The 27,394-nt window shown below is 39.7% G+C and overlaps 1 protein-coding gene across 1 annotated transcript; it reads right to left on the minus strand.

Moving 5' to 3' along the window:
- Positions 1-15,021: 15,021 nt before the first annotated feature.
- On the minus strand, positions 15,022-15,951 carry LOC130966257 (uncharacterized). Its single transcript, XM_057891044.1, has one exon. It carries the CDS (start codon positions 15,949-15,951, stop codon positions 15,022-15,024), a length of 930 nt encoding a protein of 309 aa, XP_057747027.1.
- Between the last annotated feature and the right edge of the window lie 11,443 nt (positions 15,952-27,394).

Here is a 27,394-nt window from a genome sequence, read left to right on the forward strand (position 1 = left end):
AAACCTAAAAATGGGGTTTATCATGTTTCCATGTCATTTATTGCTTTCTCTAGTTGTTATTGTTATTTTCTTGCTTTGGTTGCTTTAGAATTTATTTTATTGCAATTTAATATTATTTTGTTTTTCATGCACACCAAGTGTTTAATAAAATGCTTGGCTTAGTTTTCATTTAGTTTTTCCTCACTCTTGGCTTGAAATTGATGACTTTGGTGATCCTTGAGTCATTGATGTCCATTCTTGTTTGATATATTAGAGTAGTTAGTTGATTTGGTTTCCATTGACTCTATGTGACCTTTAGTGTTGACAAAGGACTTATGGATTGAAATCAACTATGCCTATTTGACTTATCTTTGATGTAAGGTTGACTAAGTAGGATTAACTCTTCATAATCATCATATGTTTGTGGTCAATGACTGTGATAGGTAACCTTAGCCCTCAATTACATGTCAAGAGGTTTCTTGCATTTTAATCTTCCTTGCTTTGACTTTTAATTGCTTTGACTTTTATTTCTTGCATGTTTAGTTTTCACACTCTTGGTTGAGAAATTGGTTGTTTGGGTGAAATTGAGTTATGGATGTCCATTCCATATTGTGTGAGGATTGTTAATTGGTTTGGTTTCCCTTGACTCTAAGTGACCCACTAGTGTTGACTTAGGACTTAGGGATTGGAATCAATTATGCCCTTTTGACTTATCATTGATGTTAGGATAGACTAATTGGGATTAATTCATACACAATGACCATGTTTGTGGTCCACAACTAGGATAGGAATCCTAAATTCTCCAATTCTCACCAAGAGTTGCCATTTACATTCCTTGCATGTTTATTTGCTTCATTGCTATATACATTCCTTGCTTTCTTGCAACCATCCAATCCCCTGGTTTCCTCTTGTAGCCAATAATATGACACTTAATTGCAACTCCTAGGGAGAACGACCCGAGGTTAAATTACTCAAAATCTCGGTTTATGATCGATTTGAATTTTAATATTTGATCACGAGGATTCATTGTTGGTTTGGACTATGCTACCAACGATTTGATTCATTTCTTGATTGATTCTAAACTATACAAAAATCCTCTTTATCACTATCCATCCGTGAACATGATTGACCTCATCTGTGAGATGCCATTCAGGTTTCTTTTCCACACCAAACAATCGATACTGAGGTGATCAGTCTCAATATCTCAAGCCTACTGCTTCCATTATCCCCAAAGGCTCTCATAAACAAGCATACTATGCATATCGAGTGGATAACCTAAATAACATGAAAGAAACGACCCTGAGTATGCAAAGAAGCACAATCGGTCCATCCCTCAGGCTCACGAGGACGAACTGCTCTGATACGACTAAATGTAACACCCCGTTACCCTAAGCTTTACCTCTAGCCATAAAGCAAAGGATAACAAAGTGCCACGACAGTTCTAAAGATTATAATATATAATATATGTCCAAGAGTTTGAATAACTAGAAGCCCGATGAAGGAATAAAGCTCAAAGTCGCATATAGCAAAATTACGAAACGCGAAGCGTTCACACACGATAACTAAATGTGCAGGCACAAACAGAACAAGACATAATATATATAAGACCTTGTAGATAGCTCTAGGATACACAAGGTAGTAATTAAATTAAACAAGACATATATATAAGTATGATGTACAAAAAGAGGACTAGTCACAACCTGCGGAGTTTAGGCTGGCTAGTCAAACAGAATACAACAAAGTTTTGATGTTTAAAACAGCAACAACCTATCTCTCAAAGTTTTTAGAAATAAAGCTGGTGCACGGAATTGTGATCACACTTTTCACAACTCCGGTACAACTAACAAGCAAGTGTACTGGGTCATCCAAGTAATAAAACCTTACGCGAGTAAGGGTCGATCCCACGGAGATTGCCGGCTTGAAGCAAGCTATGGTCATCCTGTAAATCTTAGTCAGGCGAATTCAATTAGTTATGAGTTTTGATAATTGAAAGATGAATCAAATGCAAATAAAAATAAAGATACTTATGTAATTCATTGGTGGGAATTTTAGATAAGTGTTTGGAGATGCTTTGTTGCTTCTGAACTTCTGCTTCCCTATTGTCTTCATCCAATCATGCGTGCTCCCTTCCATGGCAAGTTGTATGTTGGTGGATCACTGTTGTCAATGGCTAGCATCTATCATCTTAGTGAAAATGGTCCAGCTACGGTTTCTGTACGGCTAATCAACTGTCGGATTTCTCGTCTCGGATGAAAAATACCAGGCATAGCTACCGCACGGCTAATCATCTGTTGGTTCTCACTTGTGTCGGAATAGGATCTCTCTATCCTTTTGTACATTGTCAATACGCACAACATTCGCGAGTTTGAAGCTCATCACAGTCATTCCGTCCCAGATCCTACTCAGAATACCACAGACAAGGTTTAGACTTTCCAGATCTCAAGAATGCTACCAATTGGTTCTAGCCTATACCACGAAGGTTCTAATCTCACGGATTGAATACTCTGTTGTCAGGAGAGGCCAGTCAGATCTGTGGATCAAAGACCCAAGAGACTATACTCCAGCTGTCGTCCAATGACTATGTTGAACATCATGTAGACCGCTTGTGGTTGTCAAGCACGCAGATCTTGGCTAAGCGAGTAATGAAGATAGTGGGTGATTGTCACGGGTCACCCCCTCATTCTGACTTAACTGAATTAAGTATGAGAGTATATCTTAGAGAAGAAGTAAGCATGAATTGAAAGAGAAATAATAGTACTTGCATTAATTCATGAAGAACAGCAAAGCTCTACACCTTAATCTATGAGATGTAGAAACTCCACCGTTACAAAATACATAAGAGAAAATAGCCTAGGCATGGCCGTGAGGCCAGCCAAGCATGAAGTTGATCAAAAGATCAAAACATGATCCAAAGATGAAATACACTAGTAAAAAGTGCTATTTATACTAAACTAGTTACTAAGGATTACAAAAAATAAGTAACTAAGTGCAGATAGTGTAGAAATCCACTTTCGGGGCCCACTTGGTGTGTGCTTGGGCTGAGCATTGAGCTTTACACGTGCATAGGCCTTTTTTGGAGTTAAATGCCAGCTTGGATGCCAGTTTGGACGTTTAACTCCAGCTCTGGTGCCAGTTCCGGCGTTTTACGCCAGAAAAGGGTCTCCAGTGGGAGTTTGAACGCCAGTTTTGGCATCAAATCTCGAGCAAAGCATGGACGATTATACATTGCTAGAAAGCCCAAGATGTCTACTTTCCAAAGAAATTCAGAGCACGCCAATTGGATTTCTGTAGCTCCAGAAAATCCACTTCGAGTGCAGGATGGTCAGAATCCAACAGCATCTGTAATCCTTTCTCAGCCTCTGAATCAGACTTTTGCTCAGGTCCCTCAATTTCAGTCAGAAAATACCTGAAATTATAGAAAAATACACAAACTCATAGTAAAGACCAGAAATGTGATTTTTGCATAGAAACTAATAAAAATATAAAAAAAAGTAACTAAAACATACTAAAAACTATGTAAAAACAATTCAAAAAAGTGTACAAATTATCCGAAGCTTAAGTTCTAATTAGATGAGCTGGACTAGTAGCTTTGCTTCTGAACAGTTTTGGCATCTCACTTTATCCTTTGAAGTTCAGAATGATTGGCATCCATAGGAACTCAGAATTTAGATAGTGTTATTGATTCTCCTAGTTTAGTATGTTGATTCTTGAACACGGCTACTTTTTGAGTCTTGGCCGTGACCCTAAGCATCTTATTTTCCAGTATTACCACCGAATACATAAATGCCACAGACACATAACTGGGTGAACCTTTTCAGATTGTGACTCAGCTTTGCTAGAGTCCCCAATTAGAGGTGCCCAGAGTTCCTAAGCACACTCTTTTTGCTTTGAATCATGACTTTAACCACTTAGTCTCAAGCTTTTCACTTAGACCTTCATGACACAAGCACATGGTTAGGGACAACTTGAATTAGCCGATTAGGCCATGATTTTATTCCTTTAGGCCCTCCTATCCATTAATTCTCAAAGCCTTGGATCTTTTTTTCCCTTGTCTTTTAGTTTATAGGGTTACTAGCTTTTTCTGCTTGCTTTTTCTTTTTCTTTCTTTTTTTTTCTTTATTTTTCGCATTTTTTTTTCGCAAGCTTTGTGTTTTTCACTGCTTTTTCTTGCTTCAGGAATCAATTTTTTTTATTTTTTAGATTATCAATAACATTTTTCTTTTCTTATTATTCTTTCAAAAGCCAACAATTTTAACATTCATAAACTTCACTATAAAAAATATGAATTGTTCAAGCATTCATTCTGAAAACAAAAAATATTGCCACCACATCAAAATAATTAAACTATTTTCAAGATAGAATTTAAAATTCATGTACTTCTTGTTCTTTTGCAAATAGAAACATTTTTCATTTAAGAAAGGTGAAAGCTTCATGGAACATTCATAGCTTTAAGACATAGACACTAGATACTAATGATCATGTAATAAAGACACAAACATAGTCAACACATAAAGCATAAAAACGGGTACACAGAATTGTAAATCACACTTTTCACAACTCTGTTACAACTAACCAGCAAGTGCACCGGGTCGTCCAAGTAATACCTTACGTGAGTAAGGGTCGATCCCATGAAAATTGCGGGCTTGAAGCAAGCTATGGTTATCCTGTAACTCTTAGTCAAGATATTAGTAATAAAAATGATTTCGTTCGTAAAAAGTAAAAGAGCATGAAATGAATAATACTTGTTATTCAGTAATGGAGAATAGGTTGAGGTTTCAGAGATGCTCTGTCATCTTCTTCCAAACACGCATGTTCCCTTCCATGGCAAGCTGTATGTTGGTGGATCAGCATTGTCAATGGCTACCATCCGTCCTCTCATTGAAAATGGTCCAGCTACAGTTTCTGTATGGCTAATCATCTGTCGGTTCTCACTTGTGTTGGAATAGGATCTCTCTATTTTTTTTGCACACTGTTATTACGCCCAACATTCGTGAGTTTGAAGCTCGTCACAGTTATCCCGTCCCAGATCCTACTCGGAATACCACAGACAAGGTTTAGACTTTTCGGATCTCGAGAATGCTTCCAATTGATTCTAGCCTCTACCACGAAGGTTCTAATCTCATGGGTTTGAATGCTCTGTTGTCAGGAGACGCAAGTCAAACTCGTGGATCAGAAACCCAAGAGATACGCACTCAAGTTGTCGCCCAATGACTACGTTGAGCTTAGATAGAACGGAAGGGGTTGTCAAGCACGCGTTCATAACTTTGAGAATGATGATGAGTGTCACGGATCATCACATTTTTCATATTGAAGTACGAGTGAGTATCTTAGAACAGAAGCAAGTGTGATTGAATAGAAAACAATAGTAATTGCATTAATCCACTGAAACACAGCAGAGCTCCTCACCCCACCTATGGGGTTTAGAGACTCATTCCGTAGAGGATACAATATGAAATGTAAAATGTCATAAGTTCCAAAATGAATCTCTAAAAGTAGTTTTTATACTAACTAGTAACTTAGGTTTACAAAAAATGAGTAACTAAGTGCAGATAGTGCAGAAATCCACTTTCCGGGCCCACTGGGTGAGTGTTTGGGGTGAGCTTTGAAGCTTTCACGTGCATAGGCCATTCTTGGAGTTAAACACCAGCTTGGGTGCCGGTTTGGGCGTTTAACTCTAGTTTTGGTGCCAATTCTGGCGTTTTACGCCAGAAAAAGGGTCTCTAGCTGGCGTTTAACGCCAGTTTGGGCCATCAAATCTCGAGCAAAATATGGACTATTATACATTGTTGGAAAGCCCAAGATGTTAGCTTTCCAGCCCAATTGAGAGCACGCCAATTGGACTTCTGGAGCCAGAGAAACGCGTTCGAGTGCAGGGAGGTCAGAATCTAACAGCATCTGCAGTCCTTTCTCAGCCTCTGAATCAGATTTTTGCTCAGGTCCCTCAATTTCAGCCAGAAAATACCTGAAATTATAGAAAAACACACAAACTCATAGTAAAGTCCAGAAATGTGATTTTTTCATAAAAAATAATAAAAATATAATAAAAAGTAACAAAAACATACTAAGAACTACCTAAAAACAATGCCAAAAAGCGTATAAATTATCCACTCATCACAACACCAAACTTAAATTTTTTTCTTGTCCCCAAGCAACAAAAAACAAAATAAGATAAAAAGAAGAGAATATACAACAAAATTCACAATTACAATGAACCTTAGTTCCAATTAGATAAGCGGGACTAGTAGTTTTTTGCTTCTGAACAGTTTTGGCATCTCACTTTATCCTTTGAAGTTCAGAATAATTGGCATCCATAGGAACTCAGAATTCATATAGTGTTATTGATTCTCTTAGTTTAGTAAGTTGATTCTTGAACCCAGCTACTTATGAGTCTTGGCCGTGACCCTAAGCATCTTGTTTTCCAGTATTACCACCGGATACATAAATGCCACAAACACATAACTGGGTAAACCTTTTCAGATTGTGACTCAGCTTTGCTAGAGTCCCCAATTAGAGGTGCCCAGAGTTCTTAAGCACACTCTTTTTGCTTTGGATCACGACTTTAACCACTCAGTCTCAAGCTTTTCACTTGGACCTTCATGACACAAGCACAAGGTTGGGGACAGCTTGATTTAGCCGCTTAGGCTAGGATTCTATTCCTTTGGACCCTCCTATCCATTAATGCTCAAAGCCTTAGATCCTTTTTACCCTTGCCCTTTAGTTTAAAGGGTTACTGGATTTTTACTCTTGCCTTTTGGTTTAAAGAGCTATTGGCTTTTTCTGCTCGCTTTTTCTTTTTCTTTATTTTTCGCCATTTTTTTCGCAAGCTTTGTGTTTTTCACTACTTTTTCTTGCTTCAAAAATCAATTTTATGATTTTTCAAATTATCAATAGCATTCTCTTTTTTCATTATTCTTTCAAGAGCCAATAATTTTAACATTCATAAACTTCACTATCAAAAATATGCACTGTTCAAGCATTCATTCAGAAAACAAAAAATATTGTCACCACATCAAAATAATTAAACTATTTTCAAGATAGAATTCGAAATTCATGTACTTCTTTTTCTTTTTCAGAAAACATTTTTCATTTAAGAAGCGTGAAAGATTCATGGAACATTCATAGCTTTAAGACATAGACACTAAACACTAATGATCATGTAATGAAGACACAAACATAGTCAAAATATAAAGCATAAAAACCGAAAATGGAAAAGAAAATAAACAAGGAAATTAAAGAATGTGTCCACCTTAGTGACGGCGGCTAGTTCTTCCTCTTGAAGATCCTATGGTCAAGTGTTGATTCGGATCTTCTCGAGCACATCCTCCAAATGAGTAATTATTCTGCACAAGAGTGATGACCTGAGGTTTTAGCTCGAAATTGTTGGCATGTATGGTGGGCTTCTGAATGCTGCTCCCACAGTTGCCTGGGTTGGGATTGATATAAGAGCTTAACACTCTTCTATCCTCCCTAAAATGATTTGCTCTACCTCCTCCCCCATGGTTATTAGCCTCTTCTTCATGTTGGTTTTCTATGTTGCCTTCCATGTTTAGTTCAAAGTGTTCCTCCTCCTCTTCACCACCGATTGCACGTTTCCCTCTTGCTTCCCTCCTTAATCTAAGGAGGGTCCTGTTCAGAATCGAAGAAAGTTGAAGCCCCCGCTTCTTCTCCCTATCATACAACTAACAAGTACAAGTAAGTAAAAATATGTGCAGATAGTATTGTTGTCAGAATTAGTGTTAGTTGTGAGTGATGCAATATATCAAACAGTTAGTGGGTTAGCAAACTGAATTGTAAATAACAAAGAAAAACGAAAGAGTAGAGGGGGAAGGGAAGAAGTTAACTAAGACAGGAAGTAAATTACTCAAACAGAAAATTAAATCAAAACAAAAATGCTCAATCTAGTAATCTTCCAATCTAATCATTGTTGATGCACAATCAATCCCCGGCAACGGCGCCATAAACTTGATGCAGGTGGAAATTGTCTCTCAACAAATTTCCTTCGGCAAGTGTACCAAATTTGTCGTCAAGTAAAAACTCACAATAGAGTGAGGTCGAATCCCACAGGGATTGATTGATCAAGCAACTTTAATTAGAAGATTGTTTTAGTTGAGTGAATTCAGAATTTGGGTTGAGAGTTGCAGAAAATAAAATGGCGGGAATGTAAATGACGGAAAAGTAAATGCTAGAATTAAAGAACTGGAAGTAAATGACTGAAATTAAATTGCAGAATTGTAAATGGGAATGGGGTGTTTGCTCATGAAAATAAACGCAGAAATTAAAGAGAATGGGTTAGATAAGAATTGGGGAGTTCATTGGGCACAGGAGATGTTGCAATTCTCCGGATCAAGTTCATTTTCATCTCTTCCTCAATCAATGTACTCATTGATCTCCTTGGCAATCTTAATTGATTGAATTACAATTTCTTGCAATTCAATCTCTCAAATCTTGATCAATAGCCAATTCCTTGGTCAATTGCTCATGAGAAGAGATGAAGTGTGGTCACTGATTATACCACATGCATTTCCCAAATCAAGTTTTGAGAGGATTATAGTCACATATCCATCCAAACCCAATTTCAGCATGAGAAAGCATTTCTAGCTTGATCTCTTCATTCCTCTTTCAAGGTTCAGAAGGGATCCAAGTTTGAATAGTTTCTTTTCCAAGATAACTACCCAATGGAATGAAGATTGAAAGCTTTCAAGTAAAATCAAGAGAAAAGATAGAAGAAGGATGAAGAAAACTAGTATTGATCCATCAAATTACAACAGAGCTCCCTACCCAATGAAATGGGTTTAGTTGTTCATAGCTCTAAAAAATGAAAACAAAGATGGAGAATACATTCTAAACTAGAAGAGCAGAGAAAGTAAATAGAGAGTAATGCTTTTTTTCTTTTCAGAACTCTTTTCAACCCCCTAAATAATTCAAAGCTACTCCTATATATACTACTCTTCTATTCTTCTAGTTGATTCTTCAAGTCTTGGGCCTTTGGATCTTCAGTTTAGAGCAGTTCTCTTCTTCACTTGGGCTTGGTTTTACTTGCAGAGAGAAAGTGTGAAGTGGGCAGAGACTTTAGCTCATGACGTTAGAGGTGTTAACATTCAGTGAGAAAATGGGTTCGAAAACGTTAGTGTCATTCAACTTTTTCACTAACGTTTCTTACCCAAGTAAAGGCCACGTTAACCTCAACGTTAGTGGCACAAACGTTGCCACTAACGTTGCCTCTTTGTCCATCGCACACGTTATTGGGACTTAACTTTCCCAATAACGTTGAGAGCCTCCCCCTTTCCTATGTTAGAGTCTACGTTAACTTAGTTAACGTGGCTCTTTTAACGTAGGCATGCCAATCTTCGAGAACGTTAGTGACACTCAACATTGTCACTAACGTTCCAATATGCCCCTATCTCACATTAGAGTTCACGTTAACTAGGTTAACGTGGCTTCTAACGTGGCCCTGCAAACCATTTCCAACGTTAGTGACAATGTTGAGTGTCACTAACGTTGGCTCATCTTTCAATAATCGCCGTTAGCTTCCACGTTAACTAAGTTAACGTAGAAGTTAACGTGGCTCCTTGGGATTTTGTGGTTGCTTCCAACGTTAGTGACAATGTTGGGTGTCACTAACGTTGTCGACCATTCTTGCTTCTCACGTTAGCTCCCACGTTAACCAAGTTAACGTGGAAGTTAACGTGGTACATTGCACCTTAGGCCAACGTTAGTGTCAATGTTGAATGTCACTAACATTGGCTTCCTTCCCCTTGTTAACGTTAGAGGCCACGTTAACCAAGTTAACGTGGACTCTAACGTGGCCACTTATGATCATTGGCAAACGTTAGTGATAATGTTAAGTGTCACTAACGTTGGCTCAAAGTCCTTTCTTCACGTTAGAGCTCACGTTAACTTAGTTAACGTGACTCTTAACGTGGGCAATGATGGCTTCAAGAGCGTTATTGGCAATCACTTTTCTCATTAACTTTGCAAGTTACCTCCCATTCCACGTTAGTGGCCACGTTAATTAGATTAACGTGAATGCTAAGTGGTTCTTCCTTGCTTCCTTTGGTCCTGAAATCAAGCAATAGAGTGCATCAAAGTTCTAGTCCAAGTCATGGGTAATGCAACATACAATTTGTCACTAAATTCATGCAAAATTCTCATGAAATCATGTAAAATACACAATGTATGCTTGAATCAAGGTGTAAGTGAATATCTACCCAAAACTAGCTTATTTCCTAAGGAAATGCATGAAACTACCCTAAAAACAATAAAGAAAAGGTCAGTGAAACGGGCCAAGATGCCCTGGCATCACAACACCAAACTTAAAGCTTGCTTATCCCTAAGCAAGTATTGGAACAAGAAAATGATGAAAGAAATACCAAGAGGAATGAGTCATTCTTGTGGAGGTCATGTTACTGATTTTATGGTGGTTTCATGCATAGCAACTTAGGTTCATTCCATTACTGGCTTTCAGACCTTTATCATGTTCTAAAACACTGGCTTTGCTTACATACCATGAGACTTTTTATTGATCCTTTTATTGTCATTTCAGGGCTTATTTGTGTTCTTCAGGCTAGGTGCTCTGTAAGGGGGCAACTCTTTAAGATAAGCTTTCAGCCAACACTCTCGAACCAGTTGGTTCAAGGTGCTAGGTGTTGAGACACCCCTAAGGACTTACTCCCTCAAGTCTCTCCCCCATACATACACACCACAGGCATCTGGTTCATTTATTTTCCTTTTTGAGACCTTGGTGTCCAGCACCTCTTTGGGTTACTAAATGCTCTGCAGTGAGGGTTACTCTTGATAGTGGACTTTCAGCTGATAATCCCGGGTTAGTTAACCCAAGTTACCAAGTGATAAGGCACCCCTAAGAGCTTATTCATCCAAGTAAATCCCTCACATAGGAGCACCACAGACATATGCTTCAAGATTAAAAACCATTGGTGCCTAGCCTTATTGCTTACTCTTTTTCTTTTGTTTTTCACTTTCATTGTTCTTTTCCTTTCTCTTATTAGGATCTTCTTACTTAGCTGGTCTCATGGGGTGTGTTCAAAGCATAGTATTCAGGACAGATAGTTGTCTTCCCACCTTATGGTTGAACCAACTTAGCTAACTTATGATCACACCAAAGATTCAGAAAATTACTCCATATTATGAACTCCACTCTGGTCTTTTTAAAACACAATCATTCTCTTTTTCATTTGATTCAAAAGGACAAGCATACAATAAGTAATGGTATGATGCAGTAACACTTAAACCAGAAATCATAGACCTAAGCAATAGACTTAAATTACAGAGTTGAACTAGGTTCCAATCAACGCATGACTATTAATTAACAGTGCATTCGGACTTCCAATTTTTGACACGATGAGTAGATGGAATTAAGTAGCAATACAACCTTTGAGAGATGGTTTGCTACACCAATCTCGTTGCCTTCTTGTTGTCATTGTCATAGTTCTTGATGCCTTACTTTCTTAGTTGAAGGTGCACCATTTCCTCATAAGCTTCCTGCAAGGTTATTGGAAGTTTCTTGTTTCCCAAGCACTTGAAGAATAGTTAGCTCGCATGTATGCTTATGATTTCTAAACTTATTTTGGGTGTGTGAACACCAAACTTAGTTCCTTGCCTACTACAAAACCTTGCATGCATGCGTAGAACCTCGTATCTTGCTGTTAGCAACCAATTAACTAAAGACTAATCTATATCCAAGTGGTTCCCTTAGTTGGTTAGAGCTAGCAATGTGCTTTGAGAGTATAGTGTGATTCTAACTAGCATCCTCTGGTAGGACACCAAACTTAGAATCGCACTTTCACTCTTGAATTGTTTTGGTGTGGAACACCAAAACTTAGCTCCTTGCAATGCAGGGGAAACAACTTGTGATCTTTATTGAAATGCAGCTAAAAAAGTAGTTACCTAAGGTTGGGTTGCCTCCCAACAAAGCGCTTCTTTATCGTCACTAGCTTGACGATTCCTTCTCTACTTGAGATGATAGTTTACTTTGGGGTTTTCCCCCATGTTGCCTAGATAATGCTTGAGTCTTTGTCCATTCACTGTAAAAGTCCTCCCTGACCTTTCATCCATGATTTCGATGTGTTCATATGGTGAGACTTTAGTGACAATGAAAGGCCCTGACCACCTCGATTTGAGTTTTCCTGGGAATAGTCTCAATTTGGAATTGTAGAGGAGTACTTGCTACCCCTTTTCGAAATCCCTGGGTGCAAGATGTAGGTCATGTCTCCTCTTTGCCTTCTCCTTATATATCTTAGTATTTTCATAGGCTTGTGACCTGAATTCCTCCATCTCTTGCAGTTGCAATATCCTCTTTGCACCAACAGCAATGCTGTCAAAGTTCAGTATCTTGATGGCCCAGAAAGCTTTGTGTTCCAATTCTAGTGGTAAATGGCAAGCTTTCCCATAAACCAGTTGATATGGGGACATTCCCAGTGGTGTTTTGAATGCTGTCCTGTATGCCCAAAGAGCATCATCCAGCTTCTTCGCCGAATCCTTTCTTGATGCACCTACCGTCTTCTCCAGAATTCTCTTTAGCTCTCTGTTGGATATCTCCGTTTGTCCACTTGTTTGGGGATGGTAAGGTGTGGCTACCTTGTGTTTCACCCCATATCGTAGGAGAAGAGTCTCTAGTGGTTTGTTACAAAAATGGCTCCCTCCATCACTGATGAGGGCTCTTGGGACTCCGAACCGGCTGAAAATATTCTTCCTGAGGAAGTTCATGACCACTTTGTTGTCATTTGTTGGGGTTGCAATGGCCTCTACCCATTTGGACACATAATCCACTGCTACCAAGATGTACTTGTTTGCATATGAGGTTGGGAATGGTCCCATGAAATCTATTCCCCACACATCGAATACTTCCAGTTCCAAAATAAAATTCTGTGGCATGGCATTTCTTTTGGGCAAGTTCCCAGATCTTTGGCATTCATTGCAACTCCTTACCAATTCTTTGGCATCCTTGAAAAGGGTGGGCCAAAAGAATCCACTTTGTAACACCTTTGTTGCAGTCCTGTCCCCTCCAAAGTGGCCTCCGAAGCATGAGCCGTGGCAATTCCATAGTACTTCTCGTCCTTCCTCTTCTGAAACACATCTTCTAAGGATTCCATCTGAACACTTCTTGAAGAGATAAGGCTCGTCCCAGACAAAGTATTTTGCATCATTCATGAGCTTCCTCTTTTGATGTTTATTGATCCCTGGAGGTAGAGCCCCAGTTGCCTTTAAGTTGGCAATGTCTGCAAACCATGGAGCTTTGTTCACTGTCATCAATTGCTCATCAGGGAAGAGCTCGTTCACACTCATATCATGTGTTTCCCCTTCCTCATGAGGAATCCTGGATAGGTGATCTGCCACCTTGTTCTCCACTCCCTTCTTGTCTCTGATTTCAATATCAAACTCCTGCAATAATAAGATCCATCTTATTAGTCTTGGTTTTGATTCTTGCTTGGCAAATAAATATTTAAGTGCTGTGTGATCTGTAAAAACAATTACTTTAGCACCAATGAGGTACGATCTAAACTTGTCAAATGCAAAAACTATGGCTAGCAATTCCTTTTCAGTAGTGGTATAATTTCTTTGAGCATCATTGAGGACCTTACTAGCATAGTATATCACATGGACTAAGTTATTTTTCCTTTGCCCTAACACTGCCCCTACTGCAAAGTCAGATGCATCACACATCAATTCAAAGGGTAAGTTCCAATCAGGTGGGGAGATGATAGGGGCAGAGGACAATCTTTCATTCAAATGCTCGAATGCTGATATGCAGGTTTCATCGAAGATGAATGGTGTATCTGACACAAGGAGATTACTCAAGGGCTTAGCTATTTTTGAAAAATCTTTAATAAATCTTCTGTAAAAGCCAGCATGCCCTAAAAAGCTTTTAATTGCCTTGACATCACTGGGTGGAGGAAGCTTTTCAATAAGTTCCACTTTAGCCCTGTCCACTTTGATTCCTTGGTTAGAAATCTTATGGCCAAGAACTATTCCTCCTGTCACCATAAAGTGACATTTCTCCCAGTTCAAGACCAAATTGGTCTCTTGGCATCTTTTCAATACCAAGGTTAGGTGATTCAAGCAACTAGTAAAGGAATCTCCGAATACCGAGAAATCATCCATAAAAACTTCAATGAATTTTTCTATCATATCTGAGAAGATAGAAAGCATGCAGCGTTGGAAAGTCGCAGGTGCATTACATAGCCCAAATGGCATGCGCCTGTAGGCAAACACTCCATATGGACAGGTAAATGAAGTTTTCTCTTGGTCTCTAGGATCAACCACTATTTGGTTATATCCTGAATAACCATCAAGAAAACAGTAATAAGCATGTCCTGCGAGTCTTTCCAACATCTGATCCATGAATGGGAGAGGGAAATGATCCTTTCGTGTAGCTTCGTTGAGTTTTCGATAGTCAATGCACATCCGCCATCCTGTGACGGTCCTTGTAGGTATCAGTTCGTTCCTCTCATTGGGAACCACAGTGATTCCTCCCTTCTTGGGCACAACATGCACGGGGCTGACCCAAGGGCTGTCTGAGATCGGGTATATTACTCCTCCTTGCCAAAGCTTCATAACCTCTTTCTGTACCACTTCCTTCATGATTGGGTTTAGCCTCTTTTGGGATTGAATGGATGGTTTTGCATCATCTTCCAACAGTATTTTATGCATGCATATAGCTGAACTGATTCCCTTCAGGTCAGCAAGGGTCCATCCGATAGCGTCCTTATGCTCCCGTAGCACCTTGAGCAGTTCATCCTCTTGATCTTGGCTGAGGCACGAGCTTATAATCACTGGGTAGTTTTCATTTTCTCCTAGGTATGCATATTTGAGAGTGGGTGGCAATGTTTTGAGTTCAACCTTGGGTGCTTCTGACTTTTCAGTCTCTTCCTTTGGTGCATCTTGAACGTGGCTCTCTGCTGTTGCAACCTCCTCACTTGGTATATATTCCTCCTCCATTGATCTCTCGGGCTCTTCATGCTCTTCTTCTTCGAAACACTCCTGCACTTCTTCTTCAACTGCGTCTATCCTCATGCGTTCCCCTAATTATTCTGGTGGGTAACTCATGGCCTTGAACATATTGAATGTCATCTTTTCATTGTGTAATCTCAAGGTAAGATCACCTTTTTGGACATCAATGATAGCTCCAGCAATAGCCAAGAACGGCCTTCCCAGAATAATAGAGGTTTTGGCTTCCTCCTGCATGTCCAACACTACAAAATCTGCCGGGAATATGAAGTCTCCTACTTTCACCAACAAATCCTCTACTATGCCATGAGGGAATTTGAATGATCGATCTGCCAGTTGTAAGGCCATTTTTGTTGGTTTAGTCTCCTCGATCTTCATCTTCCTCATCATTGCTACTGACATCAAATTGATGCTGGCTCCTAAGTCACAAAGGGCCTTCTCTACTGCGATTTCCCCTATAATACAAGGGATCTGAAAGCTCCCAGGATCCTTCAACTTCTGGGGTAGTTTGTGCTGGATGATAGCACTACATTCTTCAGTTAGTATCACAGTCTCATTGTTCTTCCAGCTTCTCTTCTTAGTCATCAGCTCCTTCAGGAACTTGGCATAGAGTGGCATTTGTTCTATTGCTTCAGCAAAGGGTATGCTGATTTGTAGTTTCTTAAAGATTTCCAAGAACCTCACGAACTGGTTGTCATCTTCCTTTTTCTTCAACTGCTGAGGATATGGAGCTCTTGAGATGTTCAGTTTTGGCATCCCTTTTTCTTTTTGTGGACTTGAAGTGGGAGTTTGAACTCTATCTTGTTCTTCTCCCTTTTTAGTTGAGCCTTTTTCTTGTGGTTTTTGGGATAGTTCCTTAAGTTCCTTCCCACTCCTAAGTGTTATAGCTTGACACTCCTCCTCTTTGCTTGAATTGTTATTATTGCAGAAGTTGTGGTTAGAAAGCTGCTTGAATAGATAACCAATTTGTGTCTCCGGTTTCTTGATGGCAGCATTTTGATTCTGCATGTTTGACTGCACTTCCTCTCGAAATACCTTACTGTTTCTGACGTTCTTGCATACTCCTTCAAGTAAGGTTTCAAGCTTAGAGAGTCTGTCATCAATTGATGGTAGATTGGGATTAGAGGTGGAAGGATGAGAGGTGTTGTTGTGGGGGTGTTGATATGTCCTCTGTGTGAATTGTTGATGAGCTGCATTGTTGTTGGAGTTGTAACGTCTCTGGTCTTGGCTTTGCTCTTGCTGATTCCCCCACCCAAAGTTTGGGTAGTTCCTCCATCCAGAGTTGTATGTCTTGGAGTATGGATCATGGTTCTGTCTAGGTGAATTCCCAATGTAGTTGGCTTGCTCAAGGTCCTCTTCTTCAACTTCTTCTTGGGTTGTTGATGAGGTGGTGATTGCTGCCACTTGGTTCCTTTCCATCTTTTTGGTGAGGTCAGCTAACTGCTTGGTAATGAGCTTGTTCTGAGCCAGCAGAGCATCTACATTGTTTAGCTCCATTACTTCCTTAGTGTTCCCTCTTTCGGAAGCATAGAAGTAGTCATTCTCAGCTACAGTTTCAATGACATCTATGGCTTCTTCAATGGTCTTCTTCTTGTTCAAGGATCCTCCAGAGGAATGATCTACTGCCTTCTTTGATTCATATGACAAGCCTTCATAGAAGATATGCAACTGCACCCATTCATTAAACATATTTGGTGGACACCTTCTTGTTAGGTCTTTGAACCTTTTCCAAGCTTCATAAAGTGTCTCCCCATCTTGCTGTCTAAATGTCTGTACTTCAGTTCTCAGCCTATTGATCCTTTGCGGGGGGTAATACCTTGTCAAAAACTTATTCACTACCAGGTGCACGAAATTGTGATTACTACAACTTCGCACAACTAACCAGCAAGTGCACTGGGTCGTCTAAGTAATAAACCTTACGCGAGTAAGAGTCGATCCCACGGAGATTGTTGGTATGAAGCAAGCTATGGTCACCTTGTAAATCTTAGTCAGGCAGACTCAAATGGGTATAGATGATGAATAAAACATAAAGATAAAGATAGAGATACTTATGTAATTCATTGGTAGGAATTTCAGATAAGCGTATGAAGATGCTTGGTCCCTTCCGTCTCTCTGCTTTCCTACCGTCTTCATCCAATCCTTCTTACTCCTTTCCATGGCAAGCTTATGCAAGGGTTTCACCGCTGTCAGTGGCTACCTCCCATCCTCTCAGTGGAAATGTTCAACGCACCCTGTCACGACACGGCTATCCATCTGTCGATTCTCGATCAGGCCGGAATAGAATCCAGTGATTCTTTTGCGTCTGTCACTAACGCCCCGCCCTCAGGAGTTTGAAGCACGTCACAGTCATTCAATCATTGAATCCTACTCAGAATACCACAGACAAGGTTAGACCTTCCGGATTCTCTTGAATGCCGCCATCAGTTCTTGCCTATACCACGAAGACTCTGATCTCACGGAATGGCTGGCTCGGTTGTCAGGCGAGCGCTCGGTTGTCAGGCGATCAACCATGCATCGTGTATCAGGAATCCAAGAGATATTCACCCAATCTAAGGTAGAACGGAGGTGGTTGTCAGTCACACGTTCATAGGTGAGAATGATGATGAGTGTCACGGATCATCACATTCATCAAGTTGAAGAACAAGTGATATCTTGGAACAAGAACAAGCGGAATTGAATAGAAGAATAATAGTAATTGCATTAATACTCGAGGTACAGCAGAGCTCCACACCTTAATCTATGGTGTGTAGAAACTCCACCGTTGAAAATACATAAGAACAAGAGTGATCATTGGTTTCGGCCCCAGAGAGGGAACCAGAAGAACCAAGATGAAAATACAATAGTAAAAGGTCCTATTTATACTAAACTAGTAGCTTAAGAATTACAAAGATGAGTAAATGACATAAAAATCCACTTCCGGGCCCACTTGGTGTGTGCTTGGGCTGAGCATTGAAGCATTTTCGTGTAGAGACTCTTCTTGGAGTTAAACGCCAGCTTTTATGCCAGTTTGGGCGTTTAACTCCCATTTTGGTGCCAGTTCCGGCGTTTAACGCTGGGAATTCTGAGGGTGACTTTGAACGCCGGTTTGGGCCATCAAATCTTGGGCAAAGTATGGACCATCATATATTTCTGGAAAGCCCAGGATGTCTACTTTCCAATGCCGTTGAGAGCGCGCCAATTGGGCTTCTGTAGCTCCAGAAAATCCACTTCGAGTGCAGGGAGGTCAGAATCCAACAGCATCTGCAGTCCTTTTCAGTCTCTGAATCAGATTTTTGCTCAGGTCCCTCAATTTCAGCCAGAAAATACCTGAAATCACAGAAAAACACACAAACTCATAGTAAAGTCCAGAAAAGTGAATTTTAACTAAAAACTAATAAAAATATACTAAAAACTCAACCAAATATACTAAAAACATATTAAAAACAATGCCAAAAAGCGTACAAATTATCCGCTCATCACTACCTCCTCCCAATTTGCCAGGCTTTCTTTTGGGAAGGATTCGAGCCATTTGAATGCCTTGTCCCTGAGTGAGAAAGGGAACAAGAGCAGCCTATAAATATCCTGGTGGACTCCATTGGACTTCACTGTGTCACAAATCCTCAAGAACGTGGTCAAGTGTTGATTCGGATCTTCTTGAGCACTTCCTCCAAATGAGCAATTATTCTGCACAAGAGTGATGAGGCGAGGTTTTAGCTCGAAATTGTTGGCATGTATGGTGGGCTTCTGAATACTGCTCCCACAGTTGCCTGGGTTGGGATTGATATAAGAGCTTAACACTCTTCTATCCTCCCCAACATGATTTGCTCTACCTCCTCCCCCATGGTTATTAGCCTCTTCTTCATGTTGATTTTCTATGTTGCCTTCCATGTTTAGTTCAAAGTGTTCCTCCTCCTTTTCAGCACCGATTGCACGTTTCCTTCTTGCTTCCCTCCTTAATCTAAGGAGGGTCCTTTCTGGTTCAGAATCGAAGGAAGTTGAAGCCCCGCTTCTTCTCCCTGTCATACAACCAACAAGTACAAGCAAGTAAAAATATGTGCAGATAGTATTGTTGTCAGAATTAGTGTTAGTTGTGAGTGATGCAATATCAACAGTTAGTGGGTTAGCAAACTGAATTGTAAATAACAAAGAAAAACGAAAGAGTAGAGGGGGAAGGGAAGAAGTTAACTAAGACAGGAAGTAAATTACTCAAACAGAAAATTAAATCAAAACAAAAATGCTCAATCTAGTAATCTTCCAATCTAATCATTGTTGATGCACAATCAATCCCCGGCAACGACGCCATAAACTTGATGCGGGTGGAAATTGTCTCTCAACAAATTTCCTTCGGCAAGTGTACCGAATTTGTCGTCATGTAAAAACTCACAATAGAGTGAGGTCAAATCCCACATGGATTGATTGATCAAGAAACTTTAATTAGAAGATTGTTTTAGTTGAGCGAATTCAGAATTTGGGTTGAGAGTTGCAGAAAATAAAATGGCGGAAATGTAAATGACGGAAAAGTAAATGCTAGAATTAAAGAACTGGAAGTAAATGACTGAAATTAAATTGCAGAATTGTAAATGGGAATGTGGTGTTTGCTCATGAAAATAAACGCAGAAATTAAAGAGAATGGGTGAGATCAGAATTGGGGAGTTCATTGGGCACAAGAGATGTTGCAATTCTCCGGATCAAGTTCATTTTCATCTCTTCCTCAATCAATGCACTCATTGATCTCCTTGGCAATCTTAATTGATTGAATTACAATTTCTTGCAATTTAATCTCTCAAATCTTGATCAATAGCCAATTCCTTGGTCAATTGCTCATGAGAAGCGATGAAGTGTGGTCACTGATTATACCACATGTATTTCCCAAATCAAGTTTTGAGAGGATTATAGTCACATATCCATCCAAACCCAATTTGGTCCAGCATGAGAAAGCATTTCTAGCTTGATCTCTTCATTCCTCTTTCAAGGTTCAGAAGGGATCCAAGTTTGAATAGTTTCTTTTCCAAGATAACTACCCAATGGAATGAAGATCGAAAGCTTAGTAAAATCAGAGAAAGTAAAGAATAGAGAAAACTAGTATTGATGCTTTTTTCTTTTCAGAACTCTTTCCAACCCCCTAAATAATTCAAAGCTCCTATATATACTATCTTCTATTCTTCTAGTGATTCTTCAAGTCTTGGGCCTTTGGATCTTCAGTTTGGAGCAGTTCTCTTCTTCACTTGGGCTTGGTTTTACTTGCAGAGAGAAAGTGTGAAGTGGGCATAGACTTTAGCTCAGGACGTTAGAGGTGTTAACATTCAATGAGAAAATGGGTTCGAAAACGTTAGTGTCATTCAACTTTTTCACTAACGTTTCTTACCCAAGTAAAGGCCACGTTAACCTCAACGTTAGTGGCACAAACGTTGCCACTAACGTTGCCTCTTTGTCCTTCGCACACGTTATTGGGACTCAACTTTCCCAATAACGTTGAGAGCCTCCCCCTTTCCTACGTTAGAGTCCACGTTAACTTAGTTAACGTGGCTCTTTTAACGTAGGCGTGCCAATCTTTGAGAACGTTAGTGACACTCAACATTGTCACTAACGTTCCAATATGCCCCTATCTCACGTTAGAGTTCACGTTAACTAGGTTAACGTGGCTTCTAACGTGGCCCTGCAAACCATTTCCAACGTTAGTGACAATGTTGAGTGTCACTAACGTTGGCTCATCTTTCACCCATCGCCGTTAGCTTCCACATTAACTAAGTTAACGTAGAAGTTAAGTGGCTCCTTGGGGTTTTGTGGTTGCTTCCAACGTTAGTGACAATGTTGGGTGTCACTAACGTTGTCGACCATTCTTGCTTCTCACGTTAGCTCCCACGTTAACCAAGTTAACGTGGAAGTTAACGTGGCACATTGCACCTTAGGCCAACATTAGTGACAATGTTGAATGTCACTAACGTTGGCTTCCTTCCCCTTGTTAACGTTAGAGGCCACGTTAACCAAGTTAACGTGGACTCTAACGTGGCCACTTATGATCATTGGCCAACGTTAGTGATAATGTTAAGTGTCACTAACGTTGGCTCAAAGTCCTTTCTTCACATTAGAGCTCACGTTAACTTAGTTAACGTGACTCTTAACGTGGGCAATGATGGCTTCGAGAGCATTATTGGCAATCACTTTTCTCATTAACTTTGCAAGTTACCTCCCATTCCATGTTAGTGGCCACGTTAATTAGATTAACGTGAATGCTAAGTGGTTCTTCCTTGCTTCCTTGGTCCTGAAATCAAGCAATAGAGTGCATCAAAGTTCTAGTCCAAGTCATGGGTAATGCAACATACAATTTGTCACTAAATTCATGCAAAATCCTCATGAAATCATGTAAAATGAACAATGTATGCTTGAATCAAGGTGTAAGTGAATATCTACCCAAAACTAGCTTATTTCCTAAGGAAATGCATGAAACTACCCTAAAAACAGTAAAGAAAAGGTCAGTGAAACTGGCCAAGATGCCCTGGCATCAGTGGCTTTAGAATTTTTAGAAAAAGACAAGTTTGAAAGATATGATTGATAAAAGATAAACATGATATAAAAAAGATATGATTTTAAAATTTTAAAAAGATGAAAAAGATAAGGAGAAGTTAAATCTAAATTTTTGTTAATGCATCTAAGAAATAAAAGATGAAATGGATAAATAAAAAGGATTTGGAAAGAAATTGGAAAGAAAAATGAGTTTTAAAAACGTTTGAAAAAGAATTGAAAAAGAATTAAAAAGACTTAGAAGATTATTAATTTTGTTGAAATGGAAATTGAAAGATGACTATTTGTAACATTTTTATGCAGATAATTATGAATTAAAACATGAAAATTTGAAAAAAAATAATTGGAAACAAAATTACCTCCCCATTGCTGTTCTGGCATTAAACGCCCATAATGATAGCCATTCTGGCGTTTAATACCCATTTGGTGGCCATTTTTGGCATTTAACGCCCCGCCAGGTACCTTGGCTGGCGTTAAACGCCAGAAATTCTTTGTTACTAGGCGTTTTTCTAAACGCCCAAGAAGCTGATGTTTCTGGCGTTAAACGCCCAGAATGCTACCCATTCTGGCGTTTAACGTCCAAAAAGATACCTTTACTGGCGTTAAACGCCCAGAAAGATAGCCATTCTGGCATTTAACGCCCAAAATGCCTCTTTACTGGCGTTTTAACACCTGTGAGCTTTGTTTCTCTGTGATTCCTCCATTTTATGTTCAGAACCTTCATTTCTCTGAATTATTTATTGAAATGTATTATCAAACATGAATAACAAAATTCAATAAACTGATATAATTGTTATAAATATCTAATTTTTGCTAATGGCTGGGTTGCCTCCCAGCAAGTGCTTTTTTACTGTCTTTAGTTGGACTTTATTGAGCTTTTAATCTAGTCTCAGTCTTGAGCATTCTTGCTCATCATGGCCTTCAAGATAATGCTTGACTCTCTGTCCATTAACAATGAACTTTTTGTCAGAGTCAATATCCCGAAGCTCTACATATCCATATGGTGACACACTTGTAATCACATATGGTCCCTTCCACCGGGATTTCAATTTTCAAGGGAACAATCTAAGCATAGAGTTAAACAGCAGAACCTTCTGTCCTGACTCAAAGACTCTAGATGACAGCTTTCTGTCATGCCACTTTTTTGCTTTCTCTTTGTAAATTTTAGCATTTTTGAAGGCATTGAGTCTGAACTCCTCTAGCTCATTCAACTGGAGTAATCTTTTCTCTCTAGCTACCTTAGCATCAAGGTTTAGGAACCTGGTTGCCCAGTAGGCTTTGTGTTCCAGTTCCAATGGCAGATGACAGGCTTTTCCATACACAAGCTGGTATGGAGAGGTCCCTATAGGAGTCTTGAATGCGGTTCTGTATGCCCACAGAGCATCATCCAAACTTCTTGCCCAATTCCTTCTACGAGTACTTACAGTTCATTCTAGGATTTGTTTTAGTTCTCTATTTGAGACTTCAGCCTGCCCATTTGTCTGTGGATGATATGGAGTTGTCACTTTGTGGTTAATTCCATATCGGATCAGAGCAAAGTCAAGCTGTTTATTGCAGAAATGAGTGCCTCCATCACTGATCAGTACCCTAGGGACACCGAACCTACTGAAAATATACTTCTAGAGGAATTTTATAACTGTCTTAGTATCATTAGTGGGTATTGCAATTGTCTCTACCTATTTAGATACATAGTCTACTGCCACTAGAATATAAGTGTTTGAATATGATGGTGGGAAAGGCCCCATGAAGTCAATACCCCATACATCAAACAACTCAATCTCTAAGATCCCTTGCTGAGGCATGGCATAACCGTGAGGCAGATTACCCACCCTCTGGCAACTGTCACAGTTACGTACAAACTCTCGGGAGTCTCTATAGAGAGTAGGCCAGTAGAAGCCACATTAGAGAACCCTTGTGGCTGTTCGCTCACCTCCGAAATGTCCTCTATATTGTGATTCATGGCAATGCCATAGGATCTTCTGTACCTCATTTTTAGGCACACATCTACGAATTATTCTTTCTATACATCTCTTAAAGAGATATGGTTCATCCTACAAGTAGTACTTTGCATCAGAAACCAATTTTTTGTTTGCTGCTTACTGTACTCTTTAGGTATGAATCTCACAGCTTTATAGTTTGCAATGTCTACAAACCACGGTACTTCCTGAATGGCAAAGAGTTGCTCATCCAAAAAAGTTTCAAAGATCTCAGTAGGAGGGAGGGACGCTCCTACAACTGGTTCTATCCAGGACAGGTGATCAGCTACTTGGTTCTCTGTCCCTTTTTTGTCTCTTATTTCTATATCAAACTCTTGCAGAAGCAACACCCATCTTATGAGTCTAGGTTTTGAATCCTGCTTTTTGAGGAGATATTTTAGAGCAGCAAGGTCAGTGTACACAATCACTTTTGATCCTGCTAAATAAGATCTAAACTTGTCAATGGCATAAACCACTGCAAGCAACTCCTTTTCTTTGGTTGTGTAATTTTTTTGCGCGTCATTTAAAACACGGCTAGCATAATAAATAACATGCAGAATCTTGTCATGTCTTTGTCCCAATACTGCACCAATGGCATGGTCACTGGCATCACACATTAGTTTGAATGGTAGTGTCCAGTCCGGTACAGAAATGACTAGTGCTGTGACCAGCTTAGCATTCAAAGTCTCAAAGGCCTACAGACACTTTGTGTCAAAGACAAATGGTGTATCCGTGGCTAGTAGATTACTCAAAGGTTTTGTAATTTTTGAAAAATCCTTTATAAACCTCCTATAGAATACTGCATGCCCCAGAAAGCTTCTAACTGCCTTAACATTGGCAGGTGGTGGTAATTTTTCAATTACCTCTACTTTAGCTTGATCCACCTCTATCCCCTTGTTCGAAATTCTGTGCCCAAGGACAATTCCTTCAGTCACCATAAAGTTACATTTCTCCCAGTTTAAAACCAGGTTAGTCTCTTGGCACCTTTGTAGAACAAGTGCTAGATGGTCAACACAGGAGCTAAATGAGTCTTCAAATACTAAGAAGTCATCCATGAAACTTCCAGAAATTTTTCTACCATATCAGAGAAGATAGAGAGCATGCACCTCTGAATGGTTGCAGGTGCATTGCACAGACCAAATGGCATCCTTCTGTAGGCAAATACTCCAGATGGACATGTGAATGTTGTTTTCTCTTGGTCTTGAGGGTCTACTACAATTTAGTTGTAACCTGAATAGCCATCCAAAAAGTAGTAGTATTCATGACCTGCTAGTCTCTCTAGCATCTGGTCTATGAATGGTAAAGGAAAATGATCCTTTCTGGTGGCTATATTGAGTCTTCTGTAGTCAATACACATACGCCACCCTATAACTGTTCTTGTAGGAACCAGTTCATTCTTTTCATTATGAACCACTATCATGCCTCCCTTTTTGGGGACAACTTCGACAGGGCTTACCCAGGGGCTATCAGAAATAGGATAAATAATCCCAGCCTCTAGTAACTTAGTGACCTTTTACTGCACCACCTCATTCATGGCTGGATTCAGCCGCCTTTGTGGTTGAACCACTGGCTTAGCATCATCCTCCAATAAGATCTTGTGCATGCATCTAGCTGGGCTAATACCCTTAAGATCACTTATGGACCACCCAAGAGCTATCTTGTGCGTTTTTAGCACTTGAATTAGTGCTTTTTCTTCCTGTGACTCTAAAGCAGAGCTTACAATTACCAAAAAAGTGTCATCTTCTCCCAGAAATGCATATTTCAGGGATGGTGGTAGTGGTTTAAGCTCAGGTTTAGGAGGCTTCTCCTCATCCTGAAGAGTTTTTAGAGATTCTTCCATTTTTTCTGGTTCCTCCAGATCAGGCTGAACATCTTTAAAAATGTCCTCTAGCTCTGATTCGAGACTCTCAGTCATATTGACATCTTACACCAGGGAGTTAATAATATCAACGCTCATGCAGTCTTTTGTTGTGTTTGGATGCTGCATAGCTTTGACAGCATTTAACTTAAACTCATCCTCATTGACTCTCAGGGTTACCTCTCCTTTTTGGACGTCAATGAGGGTTCGTCCAGTTGCTAGGAAAGGTCTTCCTAGAATGAGGGTTGCACTCTTGTGCTCCTCCATTTCCAGCACTATAAAGTCAGTGGGAAAGGCAAATGGCCCAACCTTGACAATCATGTCCTCAATTACGCCTGATGGAATTTTAATGAAGCCATCAGCAAGTTGGAGACATATTCGGGTTGGTTTGACTTCTTTAGTCAAACCAAGCTTTCTGATAGTGGATGCAGGTATCAGGTTGATACTTGCCCCAAAATTACATAAAGCTGTCTTGGTACAAGCATCCTCTAATGTGCATGGTATCATAAAGCTTCTAGGATCTTTGAGCTTCTCTGGTAAGCTCTTTAATATGACTGCACTGCATTCTTCAATGAGAAAAACTTTTTCAGTCTCTTTCCAATCCTTCTTATGACTTAAGATTTCCTTCATGAACTTAGCATAAAAGGGTATTTGCTCAAGTACCTCTGCAAATGGAATCTTTATTTCAAGAGTCCTGAGATAGTCTGCAAAGCGGGCAAATTGTTTATCCTGTTTCGCTTGGTAGAGTTTCTGAGGATAAGGCATTTTGGCTTTATACTCTTCAACCTTAGTTGCTGCAGGTTTGTTTCCTACAGAAGTGGTTGGAGAAGCCTGCTTAAGGGCGTTATTATCAGCACTTGCAGGTGTCTGATCCTTCATTGGCGTTTGAACGCTAGAATTAGGTGCTGTATTGGTGTTTAACGCCAGGTTGTCACCCTTTTCTGGTGTTTGAACGCCAGAATTGCGTTTAACGCCAGATTGCCACCCTTTTCTGGCGTTTGAACGCCAAAATTGGGTGTTATATGGGTGTTTAATGCCGACTTCTAACCCTTTTCTGGTGTTTGAATGCCAGAATCATTTCTCTCTGGGCTCTTACTGTCCTTAGAGAGATTTTGGATAGTGAATTGGTCATCCTCTGTCAGATGTTCCTTTCTTGGCTTCCTGTTGATTTGAGTTGAAACATTTAATGTCTTTCTACTTCTTAAATGAACAGCTTGGCATTCTTCTGTTATCTGTTTAGATAACTGCTGTTTTGTCTGATTCAATTGATTTTCCATATTCCGGTTAGCATCTTTGGTTTCTTGTAGCATATCTTTAAATTCTGCTAACTGTTTTGTCTTAAAAAGCAATTGCTGATTGAGTTCAGCAACTTGTTCTGGAGGACTAAGTTCAGTGGATACTGCTTCAGCCTCTTCTTTCATGGAGGACTCACTACTTAAGTACAGATGCTGATTTCTAGCAACTGTATCAATGAGCTCTTGAGCCTCTTCAATTGTCTTTCTCATGTGTATTGAAGATGTCTAGCTGCACCCATTCTGAAAACATTTCAGAGAGGCATTTCCTTAGCATCTCTTTGTACCTCTCCCAGGCATTATAAAGAGATTCATTATCCTCTTGTTTAAAGCCTTGGATGTCTAGCCTTAGCTGTGTCATCCTTTTTGGAGGGAAATATTGATTCAAGAATTTGTCTGACAACTGTTTCTATGTTCCTATGCTAGCTTTGGGTTGGTTGTTTAACCACCTCTTAGCTTGGTCTTTTACAGCAAATGGAAATAGCAATAATCTGTAGACATCCTGATCCACTTCCTTATCACGTACTGTGTCGGCAATTTGTAAGAACTGTGCCAGAAACTCAGTGGGTTCTTCCTGTGGAAGACTGGAATACTGGCAATTTTGCTGCACCATGATAATGAGCTGAGAATTTAGCCCAAAATTGCTGGCTCTGATGGGCGTATATAGATACTACTCCCATATGAAGCAGCAGTGACGTTAGCATATGACCCTAGAGTCCTTCTAGACAGTTCATTTCCACTGAGGTCCATGATGGAGGAAGGGAGATAATGTGGATTGTAAATAAACAATTTTCTCTCTTTTTTTTTTTTTTGAAAAACCGAAG

This window comes from Arachis stenosperma, chromosome 3 (assembly GCF_014773155.1).
Source record: "Arachis stenosperma cultivar V10309 chromosome 3, arast.V10309.gnm1.PFL2, whole genome shotgun sequence".
Classification (NCBI taxonomy): Eukaryota; Viridiplantae; Streptophyta; class Magnoliopsida; order Fabales; family Fabaceae; genus Arachis; species Arachis stenosperma.